Source organism: Agelaius tricolor, unplaced genomic scaffold, assembly GCF_023055355.1.
Source record: "Agelaius tricolor isolate 1412-34295 unplaced genomic scaffold, bAgeTri1.0.p SCAF_28, whole genome shotgun sequence".
Classification (NCBI taxonomy): domain Eukaryota; kingdom Metazoa; phylum Chordata; class Aves; order Passeriformes; family Icteridae; genus Agelaius; species Agelaius tricolor.
This window is the reverse complement of record NW_027269288.1, coordinates 7,640,643-7,654,158: the sequence shown is the minus strand read 5'-3', so window position 1 is coordinate 7,654,158 and position 13,516 is coordinate 7,640,643. Positions and strand designations below refer to the sequence as shown.

The 13,516-nt window shown below is 44.8% G+C and overlaps 1 protein-coding gene across 3 annotated transcripts; it reads right to left on the bottom strand.

Annotated features, from left to right (window-relative positions):
* Nucleotides 1–9,520: 9,520 nt before the first annotated feature.
* Nucleotides 9,521–13,290, bottom strand: AURKAIP1 (aurora kinase A interacting protein 1). 3 transcript variants are annotated; one of them, XM_071448974.1, is made up of 4 exons: nt 13,238–13,290; nt 12,712–12,800; nt 11,442–11,878; nt 9,521–10,329 (listed from the first exon to the last, which is right to left on the bottom strand). In XM_071448974.1, the coding sequence occupies exons 2-4, from the start codon at nt 12,761–12,763 to the stop codon at nt 10,222–10,224; spliced, it is 597 nt and encodes a 198-aa protein (XP_071305075.1). In that variant the 5' UTR covers nt 12,764–12,800; nt 13,238–13,290; the 3' UTR covers nt 9,521–10,221. The 3 variants fall into 3 exon arrangements, with proteins under 3 accessions (XP_071305075.1, XP_071305074.1, XP_071305073.1); XM_071448973.1 differs by lacking the exon at nt 13,238–13,290 and adding an exon at nt 13,208–13,223 and having other exon boundaries at nt 12,712–12,801; XM_071448972.1 differs by lacking the exon at nt 13,238–13,290 and adding an exon at nt 12,920–13,145.
* Nucleotides 13,291–13,516: the final 226 nt, after the last annotated feature.

Below are 13,516 nucleotides of genomic sequence, written 5' to 3'. Positions count from 1 at the left end.
CCACCTGGGAGTGAACAAATCCAGCCCAACCCAACCCTGATCCCATCAGCTCCTCTGTGCCAGCCTCAGGAATTCCCATTATCCCAATCCCCCTGTGCCAGCCTCAGGAATTCCCATTATCCCAATCCCAAACCACCTGCAGGCAGCAAAACCTCCTGTTCCCCTGCCCCTGACCCGTGCCAGGTGTCACAACAAGCACAGCCCTGATCCAGAGCAGCTGCTGGGCCAGAAATCTCCTGGAATCTCATGGGATCTCCTGGAATTTCATGGAGGAATCTCATGGAAGAATCACATGAAGATTGCTGGGCCAGAAATCTCCTGGAATCTCCTGGAATTTCATGGAATCTCATGGAATCTCCTGGAATTTCATAGAATCTCATGGAATCTCCTGGAATTTCAGGGAATCTCATGGAAGAATCTCATGAAGATTGCTGGCCCAGAAATCTCCTGGAATCTCCTCTAATTTCGTGGAGGATTCCTGGAATCTCCTGGAATTTCATGGAATCTCCCGGAATCTCATGGAAGAATCTCATGGGCATTGCTGGGCCAGCAATCTCCTGGAATCTCCTCTAATTTCGTGGAGGATTCCTGGAATCTCCTGGAATTTCATGGAATCTCCTGGCATTTCATGGAATCTCCTGGCATTTCATTGAAGACTCTCATGGAGATTGCTGGGCCAGCAATCTCCTGGAATTTCATGGAATCTCCTGGAATCTCATGGAAGAATCTCATGGGCATTGCTGGGCCAGCAATCTCCTGGAATCTCCTGGAATTTCATGGAATTTCATGGAAGACTCTCATGGAGATTGCTGGGCCAGCAGTCTCCTGGAATCTCCTGGAATTTCATGGAATCTCCTGGCATTTCATGGAATCTCATGGAATCTCCTGGAATTTCATGGAAGAATCTCATGGAGATTGCTGGGCCAGCAATCTCCTGGAATTTCATGGAATCTCCTGGAATCTCATGGAAAAAGGAGCCTTTCCTGTTGTCTCCATCAGCTTGTGTTCAGAGCAGCCTGGAAAATGCCTGCCAGGGATGCAAAAAGCTTCTCCCACCAAACAAAGAGCAAATCCAGCATTTTCTCCTTCCCCTGCTCCCTCCCAGCCACGGGCAGGACCCTCCAGGCTGCAATTCCAGGGTTTTTTTCCCCATTTTTCTGCCTCCCAGCTGTGGCAGTGCAGAGGTTACTGCCTGCTCCTGGCAGGGTTTTTGGGAAGGAGCAGATTTGTTGTGGTTGCTGCTCTCATGGACTGGATATTTCCTGACTGCAAGGAGCCAAGTCCAGGCTGGACAAAGCTGAAATCTCCTAAAATCACCCCAGGGAGGAGAGCAGCAGCTTCTGTGGGGTTCAGAGAGGGGATGAAAGGGACACATTGAGGGTTTAAAAAAATAATTATTTTATTATTTTATTAATAATTTTATTTATTTTTTATTTTAGAAATAACTTTATAAAGATAAATAATTTTATAAAAATATATAATTATATTTAATTTATTTTATAAAAGACATAATTTTATTTAATTTATTATTTTTATTAATAATTATTTTATTATTATATCTGCCTTGTCCAATCTCTAATCCTGCACAGCTCTGCTTCCCGGGGCTTTGCTATTCCAAAGACATCCTGCAAGAGCAGCTGTGTCAACATTTTTCCTGCTCTAGGAGGATTTGAATTTTGAATTTTTAACCAGTCTCTCCACTCTGAGCTGAGCTGTGCTCCCCAGCCTTTCTCCCTCCCCACTCCCAGGGGAACTGGGGTTGATTCTCCCAACACTGAGCATCCCTTGGCTGCCCAGTGCTCACCACAAATCCAGGGGGGCATTTCTGGGGGTTTCACCTGTCTCTGGCTATTATATCTCTATAATATATCTCTGTATCTATAGAGTATTTCTGGTGTTTAATGTTCCCATGACATTTTTTAAATTCCCCACAGCCTGAAGGTGTCAGAGCTCTGCCCTGCTCTTTCCCCAGCCCCTCAGCTGCTTTGGTGGCTGCATCTCAGGCTGCTGATTCCAGTGGATTCCAGGGAAATGAAACAAAAAAAAACCACCAACATCTGGTGAGAGCATCACCTTGTCATTGTGAGAAGGCAAATTTGTGTTTGTGGCTGGGGAACAAGCAGGGAAATGCTGGGGCTGAGAGGTGCCTGCCTTGTTCCAGCCCTGCAGTAATGACAGGCTCTGCCTGGCAGCCCTGCCATTGTGGTTGGCTTTCAATTTTGTCCTTTCAGTTCACAGTTCTTGCTCTAAGCTGGATTATTGCAGGGCTGCATGGCAGCTGGAGGATTTGGTTTCAAGAGAAAAGTGAAAAATGAAAATGGTGTTGGTCTTTCTGTCACTGTTCCCATGCAAAGTTGTTCTATTTTTTTTCCATATTTTACTTTGAATTTTATTTTATTTTTCCTTGCTGCCTTTGCCACTGGCAATTAGCTGTACTCTTGTACTCTAACTATAGCATTCCCTACTACTTTCCTGTCCCAGGAATTCGATCCTTTCTTCTTCCCATGAGTAGGAATTTTCTCCTTTGATCCTGGTGGAACACTCTGTATTTAAAGGAGCTGTTGATGATGAGCCTGGAGTGCTGACAAACCCTGCACACAGGTCCTTGTACTGTAATTTGTGTCAACAGATCATTAATGCTGGCATTCCTTTTTAATTAATGGATTTGTGGCTGTGAGGATGGGGCCATTCCACTCCTGTTAGTGCCTCTCAAAAATTGCACTGAAGGATGGAGAGTTCCCCTTGGCATCAGGCATTTTGTCCTGATCTGATGCTTGCTCACTTTTTCTGGCTGCTGCTCTTCAATTTGGATTTATTGGGAAGCCTCTCAGCGCAGCCTGAAAACAAAAAGGGTAAAAAGATGGAAGAGGTGGGGAGGAGGAAACTTCCCACAAACCAAATACCGCCCTGACCCTGCACTTCCAGCAGGGCTTTGTCCACCTGAGCGGCTGCTTCAGACGTGAATCAGGATGCCCAGGGCTGTCGTTTGTTTTTGTGGGCGTTTCTAGAAATGTGATCAGCAGAAATGCCCTGGAGGTTTAGGGTCTGATTTCCTTTGGATGTGCCCAAGTGAGGAGTTCAACCGCAGCACCCAGAGTTTTCCAGCTGGGTGGATTATTCCCATTAATCCACGTGTCTGTGTGTCCTTCCAGCTCTGCTGTGCTCTGTCTGCACCCACAAGGCTCCTCCAAAGCACCCTTGGATGGCACAGCATTCAAAATTTAAACAGCTCCTTTGGCTGCAAAGCTTCAGATTCCTGGGATTCATCTCAAAAGCATTAATAAAAACCAGTTAGAAAAACAGAGAAATTGCCCAGGAAACCAACACTGATTATTTTTTTCTTTTCTTTTCTTTTTTTTTTTTTTTAATTCCAGACAGAAGCTACCCAAAAAAAACAACTGACCAAGGAGAAATGGGAAAACAACAGGCAGCAAATCAATCGGGGATGGAAAATGAGACACAAAGCAGCAACTCACAGACACCCACAGAGCAGGTGTAAATTATGGTTTTCTGTTAAGTTTAATATTTTTGGCAGGACCAAACTGTATGAAGGTAAATCTGAAAAATCACTTCTCCAGAAAAATAATTTTAGTAAAAAAAAAAATTAATTTTAAGTACTTCAGATGATAGTTTCAATTTCAATGCTGCTAAAAAATAACTAAAATCACATTAAATGTGTTTTCTGGTCCCTCACTGATGTGTGCAAGGCTCTCTCTTGGTCACAGCACACTCGTGTCTGTCCCACACAGCACAGGCAGCTCCTGGGAGGAAAAAATCTGGAATCTAAACAGACAGGAGCAGGAGGGAGCCATGGAACACAAAAGGAAATGAGTCACCCAAACTCACAGAGCACAGCAGTGGCAGAGCTGGGAGCAGAGCCGGGAGCAGAGCCTGCACCAGCTGCACAGATTTTGGGAAGATTTTGGGAAGAACTCTCATTTTTAAACTTTCATTTCATCCCTCTTGCCTCTCAGATCTTTCCAGAATTCCCATTCCCTAGGGGAATCAGGAGTCATTTCTACCTGCTGCTTCTTTACCCCAATGAAATTGCATTTTCTAGCTTCTATTTCATTTAAAATATTAAGTCCTCATCTCCCAGTCTATTCTGAGAGCCAGGGGTGCCTTCAACATAAGAAAAAATAGTTCAAAATCCATGAGGGGATGGAAGAATGTGCAGCTCTGAACTGGAGTGACAGCAACCAGAACTCCAGAGTGGCTCTGTTCATGGATCTGCATCTCTTCATCCTTCCCTGAGGTCCACAGCAGCAGCCAGCAAATGCATTTTCCTAAAAAAAATCAGGATTTTTCTCAAGGCCACTTGCAACTGAATGCTCCCAAAGCTTCTAAATTTACACAAAAGGTCCCCCAAAATCAACTTTTGAACCTGAAAGAAGAGTGTCCAAGCCATGACACGGGACTGACTCACTCCCATGTGCTTCTGGAGCATCTCCAGCTTTCCCAAATCCACAAAGGATCCATCAGGCTGCACTTGGGGGGATAAATCCTCAGTCCTGCTCCAATTTGACGGCAGCAGGCTCAGAGGAAATGGCTGAGGCATCAAATCACCCTTTGAATTCCGTTCAGCCCCTGTGTTTGTCCTCAAAAAAGGGGGAGAAAGCAGCAGCTCCTGGCTGTTCCACTGTCTGAATTCCAGGGAAAAGCCACCAGAGCTGGGTCCCATCTCTGCAGGGACAGGACTTTTGCATCCTCTGTCATTCCAGATTTTGAGGCATTTTATGTGAAAGTTGTTAATCCTACAGAAAGTTCTGGAGAAAAGAGGGGAGAAGCAACTGAGCTGGAAAAGTGTCCAAAAATCCTGCGGCACTGTCCAGAATTCCAGGTCACTCCCAAAGCCCTGGAGGAGGCTGACCACAGCACAAACCCTGACCACAAACTGAATTTCACTCCTCCAACAGGCACCATTAAATCAGATTTCTCCAACCTGGGAAAAGCTCAAGCCACAGCACCCAGCACTGAATTTCTCTCCTCCAACAGGCACCATTAAATCAGATTTCTCCAACCTGGGAAGAGCTCAAGGCACAGCATCCAGCACTGCCCAAACTGAATTTCACCCCTCCAAGAGGCAAAATTAAATCAGATTTCTCCAACTTTGGAAAAGCTCAATGTTGCAGCTATTGCAGCTCACCTCACAGCATCCAGCAGTGCTCAAACTGAATTTCACTCCTCCAAGAGGCAAAATTAAATCAGATTTCTCCCAGCTGGGCGAAGCTTAAGGCACAGCACCCAGCACTGCTCAAACTGAATTTCACTCCTCCAAGAGGCAAAATTAAATCAGATTTCTCCAACCTGGGAAAAGCTCAAGCCACAATCACCCAGCTCTGCTCGTTGCTGTGAGGAAGGAGAAAATTCTGGGAGTCCTCAGGAGCTGAGCTGACATTGTGTGTCCCCTTTGTGGCCACCAGCACTGTGCCTAAATCACATTTTGTGGCCTTTCTGCACGTGGGAACAGAGCTCTGCTACCAGGAGGTTTGACACTAATTGCAGCCCATCCATTGCACCCACCTAAAATAATTAAGCAGTGGGATTCCAGCTTATTTTGAGATCAGAAATGACTGGGAAAAGAGTGGGAAAATGAAAGGGTTGGTCCTGAAGAGGGTGCTCAAAGATACCTCCCAGAGCTGTGTTATTTACCGCAGGTTTGCAGGCTGTTTCATTAAAAATAAAAATACTCTGGGTGAAAGGAGGTTGCTTTCCATAATGCAGTGTAATCCTGCTGCCAAATTGTCTAAATCCAAATTTAGACACATAAACATGGAGCCTGCTCAGCTTTTAAGGGGAGTCTGTGTGAAAAGTGTGTTTGCTCAGGATTAACCCAAAAGGACTCTGGAAACCATAATTTTAGCTAAAAAACCTCAGGGTGCTGCTTGCTTTGCCTCCTTTAGAAATCAAGTGAGAGTTCCCATTCCACTTTGGGGATGACACCACGTGTGGAAATCCCAATCTCTCCCTCAGAACAAGGTGGAAATTCCTATTTTTCCCTCAGAAAAGTGTGGAAATGCATATTTCTCCCTCAGAGCAATGTGGAAATCCACACCTCCCTCAGAAAAATATAAAAACAAGGTGGAAATGCATATTTATAAGAACAAGGTGGAAATGCATATTTATTCCTCAGAACAATGTGGAAATGCATATTTCTCCCTCAGAACAAGGTGGAAATGCCTATTTTTCCCTCAGAAAAGTGTGGAAATGCATATTTCTCCCTCAGAGCCATGTGGAAATCCACACCTCCCTCAGAAAAATATAAAAGTGCAATTTCTCCCTCAGAACAGTTTGGAAATGCAATTCTTCCCCAAGAATGAGGTGGAAATTCCTATTTTTCCCTCAGAAAAACATGGAAATGCAATTTCTCCCTCAGAACAATGTGGAAATGCAGGTTTCTCCCTCAGAACAATGTGGAAATGCAATTTCTCCCTCAGAACATGGTGAACATCCAATTTCTCCCTCAGAACAATGTGGAAATGCAGGTTTCTCCCTCAGAACAAGGTGGAAATGCTCACAATTCCACATCCTTGTATGAACACCAATTATTTTATGAGTGAGAAAGGAATTCCAAAGTATTCCAGCTGCTGAGAGGCTCCAGGAGTGGTTTTTTCCTAGACCAAAGGCAGTGCAATTCCCTCAGACATCTGTCTGAGCAGCACCAAGCTTCAATTACTGAACAAGTAAAAAAAAAAAAAAACCTTAATTTTTTAACATTTTCTCCTTCAAACCAAATTTTAGCCACTTCCATTTAGCCTTGCCCATTCCAACTCCTCCTTCTTCCCGTAACTTTGCAGAAAATAAAGCTGCAATCAAGGGGGACAAATCTCAGTTTCAGAGTTCTAAGTGCTCATGCAAGGAGCAAGACAAAAACAAAGCCCTAAATCAGGGATTTGACCCAAAAGTGATGTATCAGCTGGTTTTCTTCAATTCTCTGACTCACAGAACTCCTTGTTTCAGTTTTGTTCCTCAGTTTTGCAGGGAAAATCAAGCAAGAATGGATTATTCCACAGGAAAACCAGCAAACCTGTGTTTGCTCCAAGCTACCTCAGATGTTTACAGCAGCTGGAGTTATTGATATTTTTATTTATTTATTTAAGAAGCAGCAAGGAAAAAAACACCCAAAAAAACCCACTTTTCAAACCCATTTCACAAATGCTCCAGGGCTGGGTACAGAGTGCTGTTGTTTTTGGAGAGGTTCAGCCCAAATGACCCCAAACCAAGATGTTTTCCTGGAAAACCGTGAATGGTGAAAAGGAAAGGTGGCATTTGAGGCAGGCCCAGGTGCTGTTTGTAAGATCAGCAATTCCAGCTCAGCCAGGTTTTCAGCTGGTGGGAACAAGCCTGGTTTGTTAAATTTGGAACTTCTGGAGCAGGGAGGCTCCAGGATTTGAGGAGGAGCAGGTCACAGCTCCTGCAGCCAATGTACACCAACATTTTGGTTTTTCACATTAAAGTGCCCCATTTAACAGGGCAGAGTAGAGGTACCCACTGTTCCTGCTCAGAATTATTAAATTGATTAATTATTAATGGTGCTCAATGCCCTGAAGGGTGTTTTGTACACCAAATTCTGTAAACATCCCCTGATATTGGCTGATTTACTCCCTTTTGAGACTGAAGCCTATTAATGGAAGAAAGAATAATTCTCACAATAAAAAGATCAGAAAAAAATATTTTTTTTTTTTTTGCAGAGAAATCCTCCAGCAGCAAAAGGATGGAGAGTTTCCTGGGAATAAGGATTTCCTCCAGCTCAGAGTCAGCATCACCCCTGTCCTCTCCCTCTGATGTCAAAAAACCCCAAAACAAAACCACACAAACAAACAAAAAAAAAACAAACCCAAAGCAAACAAAAACCTCACAAACAACAGCCAAAAAAACCCAAATAGAAATAAACCACACACACAAAAAAACCCCAAAACCTGCTCCAAAAAAACCAGATTTTAGGCACAGCAGCCAATACAAGAGGAAGAATATTTCTCTTTATTTCTCTTTTTGTTGCTCCAGTTGAGTGCAGCAGTATCATAAATCTCCTGCTTCAATCCTAAAAATCTCCTGTCATTTCCAACACCTCATCTCTCCCACCATGGAGCACCCAGCAATTTTCTAGTTACATAAAATAGTGGAAATTGATCTAGGCTTTTAGGAAAAAGCTGCAGGAAGCAGTTATTTCCCATTTTTCCCCTTCCCATACACAATCAGGCCTGATTCTCAGCTGGAATGTATTTTTTAAGTTCAACTGGATTTATTTGTGGCTGAAATAACTTTTATTTTATGTCCAGCAGCCGTAAAAAACCTCAAGAATCCATGCTGATGTCACTGAACACCACATTTTCTAGAGAAGACTCTTAAAAATGTATTTAGTTCTTACTCTGGTTAAGAACCATTGCTCTCCAAGTTAAGGAGACAACCAAAATCCTGTTAACATTTTAAAAAAATTGTATTTTTGCCACTGCCACATTGCTGGGCTCTGAGCTTTCCAAAATGGGGCAACACCCTCCACATTTGCAATGGGATTTGGTTCAGAGAAACGAAATTCAGAGTTTTCAATCCCTCCGAGTCAGCTGATTTCCTATTTTAGAGTCAACTCATTCCAGCCAAACCTGATCACTGAGAGAAAATTCCTGAATTTCTTCTGTTCAGCTGAGCTGCTGCCTGCATAGAATCCAAGAATTAAGGGAAAATGAGAGATATTAGATTTTATATTCCAGTTTTGAGGGACCTTTCCAGCCCAATGAGTGACACAAAAAAACCTCATCAGTGATCTCCAAGCTCTGTAATGAACACCACGAATCTGTCTGGTTTTCAACCATTTCCTCTCAAAAACAGAACAGCAAAATAATGGAAATTTTCAGTATTTGGGGAATTTTAAATCAAAGCTTTCCTGTTTGCAGCTTTTTTTTTTGTTACCACAGCTACACATGCACCTAAACCTTGGTTAAGTGAGCAGATTCAGATATTTTGGAGAGGAAGAATTCAGATATTTATTTGGAGGAAGCTCCTGATAAAGCTTTGTGAGCATATCCTGGGCTCATGCTCCCCCTACAGAAAATCAGGGGCATTTTCCATCTCTCTGGATGTTCAGTTAAGTGAATTTTAAATCCCATCCTGTGCTCAAAAACACTGAAGGAAGCTGACACAGCCCTGGGGTGTAAAACTTGATTGGTGCCTTGTAAAGCAGAGGTTTTTCCACGAGGAAAACACAAATCCTGAGAGATTGAAGATGTTGGGAAGGAATTCCTGCCTGTGAGGGGTGGAAAGGCCCAGAGAAGCTGTGGCTCAGGATCTCCTAAACTGCACCTTGTGTAGGTAGCAATGATTTCCACAGAATTTTCCCCTCATTTTCAATTTATTCTCTCCCAGCAGAATAAAGGGAATAATTTTCAGGGAGTTTCCCAGCTTATTCTTTTCCCCTTCAGCCCACCCCATCTCTTTGCCAGAACACAAAAGTTAAATCACACCAAACCACCTAGAACTGCCTGAAACCCCAAAAAGAAAAGCAGAAGCCAAAGCAGAACCCAGATAAGAAGTCCTTTGTCAGGGTTTATTTTAAGCACCTGTATTTTTCACAGCTTTCACAACTCTCTTCAACCATGCAAAAGCAGCTGATTGTATCAGGCTTGTCTCAGGCACAAAAGTTTTTGTAGTTAATGAATAATTAGCTCTGAGCTTCTACTTTGACCAATATCTGGATGTTTTACATGACATGGGTCAGCCAAAGACAAAAAAAATAACCATTTTTTATTAGCACAAAATAGAACACAAAAAGAAATGTGCCTTTTAAGGATGCTCACAATATGCCCAAGGCTCCACAGAAGAGATACCAAAAGCTCCTGCAGGTAAATTCCATGGAATTCTGATCCAATTCCCATCCCAACAACCCTCAGGAAAACCCCAACCTTTCTGCAGTAAGGCTGCAAAAAAATGCAATTTAGAAAAGAACTTTTCCAAAGGTTTGTGCCACATAAACAACAGGAAATTCCTTCACTGATCCCTTCTCCCACACCTGATTTTTCTTAGCTTCAGCCTCATCTCAAAGAGGGACTCCAGAAATTCAGCAAAAAGAGCTCACACTTCTCCTTTGGGGAGGAAAAGTTTCTCCTTGATAAACTTCCTACAATTTTCATCACAATCAGAAAAAGCTTACATGTCACCAACATACTTAAATATTATTTTTTTAATTACAATTGCAGGTGTAAAATTTGTGACAGGTGGGGTTTTCTTTTATCGCTTGGAACTCCTCAGGTAGATCTTGGGGGTTTGCCAGCCTGCAGGAGCACTTTTCAAGCCAGCTTTCTTCCAGATGCGCTCCAAGTCTTTCTCAAATTTTATCTAAAATAGGAAAAAAAAATAAAAGGAGAAAAAAAATGGTAACACAGCTTAGAAGCAACAGCCACTGCCCACATGCCCCAAGGACAGTGTAGGTGTGACACACACAAAGGAAACAAAGGGTTTAAGTGTCAAAATATTGAATTTTACTGCAGAAAATTCATCAGAAGACATAAAAATGCACAGGGGCTTTGGCAGTATCGTTTTAAAAGTCCTGTGCAAGGAAAGCTGAGAAGGTAAAACCAAATTTTAGCCACTTCCATTTAGCCTTATCAAGTACCACTGTCCATTCCAATTCCTCCTTCTTCCCATAATTTTGCAGAAAATAAAGTTACATTCAAGAGGGACAAGTCTCAGTTTTAGAGTTCTTAGTGTCCATGCAAGGAGCAAGACAAAAACAAATCCCTAAATCGGGGTTTGACCCAAAAGTGATGAATCAGCTGGTTTTCTTAAATTCCTGACTCACAGAACTCCTTGTTTCTGTTTTATTCCTCAGTTTTGTAGGGAAAGTTAAGAAAGACAAGCTTGACTTTAAAATAAAGCTACATTCAAGGGGGACATTCAAGTCTCAGTTTTAGTGTCCATGCAAGGAACAAGACAAAAGAAAATCCCTAAATCAGGGATTTAACCCAAAAGTGATGTATCAGCTGGTTTTCTTACACCAGCTTTCTCAGTTTCGTAGGGAAAGTCAAGCAAGACAAGCTGAGTTCATCCAAGCTCACTTTTCCCTAAATCCACTTAAATTCATCCCCCAAAACCTACACAGAGACTGGTCTGATGTGTGGGCACATTTCTGCCAGGGAGCTCCCCCTCCCCTGGCTAAATAAATAAAATAAAGCTACATTCAAGAGGGACAAGTCTCAGTTTTAGAGTTCTCGGTCCATGCAAGGAGAAACACAAAAAAATCCCTAAATCAGGGATGTGACCCAAAAATGATTTCTCAGCTGATTCCTTTGTTTGAATTTTATTCCTCAGTTTCGTAGGGAAAGTCAAGCAAGGCAAGCTGAGTTCATCCAAGCTCATTTTTCCCTAAATCCTCTTAAATTCATGGCCCAAAACCTGCACAGAGGCTGCTTTGCTGTGTGGCCAGGGAGCTCCCCCTCCCCTGAGCTCACCTGCCGCTTCTTCTTGCGCCCCTCCTTTATCCTCCTGCGGATGAACTTCCTCCTCTTGAGCAGCTTCTTGTACTTGTGCCTGTTCATTTTCCTCCTGCGGATCTTCAGCACGTTCCTGCACTGCACTCGGTCACCCAGAGCTCCCTCTCCTTCCTCCACCTGCCCCGTCCCAGCGGCAGGGGGACACTCCAGGGGCTCTGGGTGTTCTTCATGGCTGGCTTCTGGCTGAGCTTTGGGGAGGGAGTACCTGACTGTGAGCCAGCTCTCCAAGGGGCTGATGGAGAGTTTCCTGGGGATGAGGATCTCCTCCAGCTCAGGGTCCAGCGTGTGCCACTGCTGGGGCTGGGCCCCGCTGGGGTTTTGGGGCTGGGTGCTGTAGCGGGCGCACGGGGAGCGGCAGCACAGGAACGACGACACCGACCTGGGCAAGAGGTGGCCTTGGGGAGAAAAAGGGGGTTTGCACTTCAAAATTGCAGAATTTTCCAGAGAAAAGCTCTGCCCCAGATCTCAGACTGACAGACAGATCCGGCCAGAGCAAGCTGACAAAGGGAGACGCTCGCAGAGGTTGTATCGACATCACAGAAGCGAGGAAGGATTTTCAAGCCTTCAAGTTTTCAATTTTCACTACAATGCTGTCATGCTAAAAATGTATTATATTTCAGTGGGAAAGCTGCCCAAATCATCCAGGCAGAGCAGGGTGGAGGTTCTGAAGGGGTTGGAATTCCACGGTCTTTAAAGTTCTCCTCCACTGGGAGGTGCCCCTGCCCATGGCAGAAATTTGGAATTCCATGGTCCTTTAAGGTTCCCCTTCACTGGGAGCTGAAGGGGTTGGAATTCCATGGTTTTTAAGGATCTCTTTCACTGGGAGGTGTCCCTGCCCAGCAGGAGTTTGGAATTCCATGGTTTTTAAGGTTCCCCTTCACTGGGAGCTGAAGGGGTTGGAATTCCATGGTCTTTGAGGTCCCTTCCAACCCAAACCCTTCCATGATTCCATTAAGTGGAATGTTCTTGTGTTTTCTGACTGAAAATCAATCTGGAATGGTAAGGAAGTGTTTGCTGTATCAAACCTCTCTGTTGCTAAGGAATCTTCTCCAAAGCCACACCATACTTACATATTAAACAGGACATAAACACATTTAACAACCACTGAGTCAACAACAGCTCCTCTCTCCTGCACTGCTTGGTGGGAAAAAAACCTTCTGGGAGCCCAATTAGCCCAGGAAAATAAACCCAAACAAACAGAAATCTTGGCCACACAATACCAATTTACCTGCAATTCTCGAAGCCTTCAGTAACTGGGAACTCAGCCGTGATATTAACATTTTGTTTCTCTTTGTTCACTGGCAGAGCCAGCAATGACTGTTCAAATAAGAACATTTATTCAGTGATGCAAACATGCAGCTTTAAAAAAACGTTCCCTATTTAACCCCACATCCCCAAAAGACAGGTTGAGAATCTTAACATTCTCTTAGTTTTACCCTCAGTCTGTCGGGCTCTGCTGTGGGGGTCAAGCACAGGGGCAGCCGAGCGGCGGAGGGGATTTATTAATAAACCTTGGGTTGTTTTAACTTTAAAAACACGGCAACTCCAGCCGAGCTCCCTAGCACAGCCCTGCTCCTCCCTACGGCCGGGAGGAGCAGCCGCGCGGCCTCAGAACGGGCCGTCCCCGAGGGGCCGCCTCCTTCCCCTCAGCCCCCCCGGCGCTGCCCCGCCCCGGGCGGGGTCCGCACGGAGCCCCCGGGCCGCGGTTCTCGCCCTCCCCTCACGGCCCCGCCGCCACCGCCGCCATCACCCACCGGCCCCGCCGCCACCGGAACTTCCGGCCGGCCTCGGGAGCGCCCCCTGGCGGCGCGCGGGGGAACGGCCCCGAACGGCCCCTCAGGGGCACGCGAGGCGCCGGTGTCGGGCCCTCACGGGACTTTGTGGTTCTTCCCGGTCCCTCACGGGCGTTTATGGCCCTTCATGGTCCCCCACGGCCCTTCAGGGTCTCGCGAGGGACCGGTGTCGGTCCCTCGTGGGCGGTTATGGCCCTTCATGGGACTTTATGGTTCTTCATGGCCCCTCACGGCCCTTCA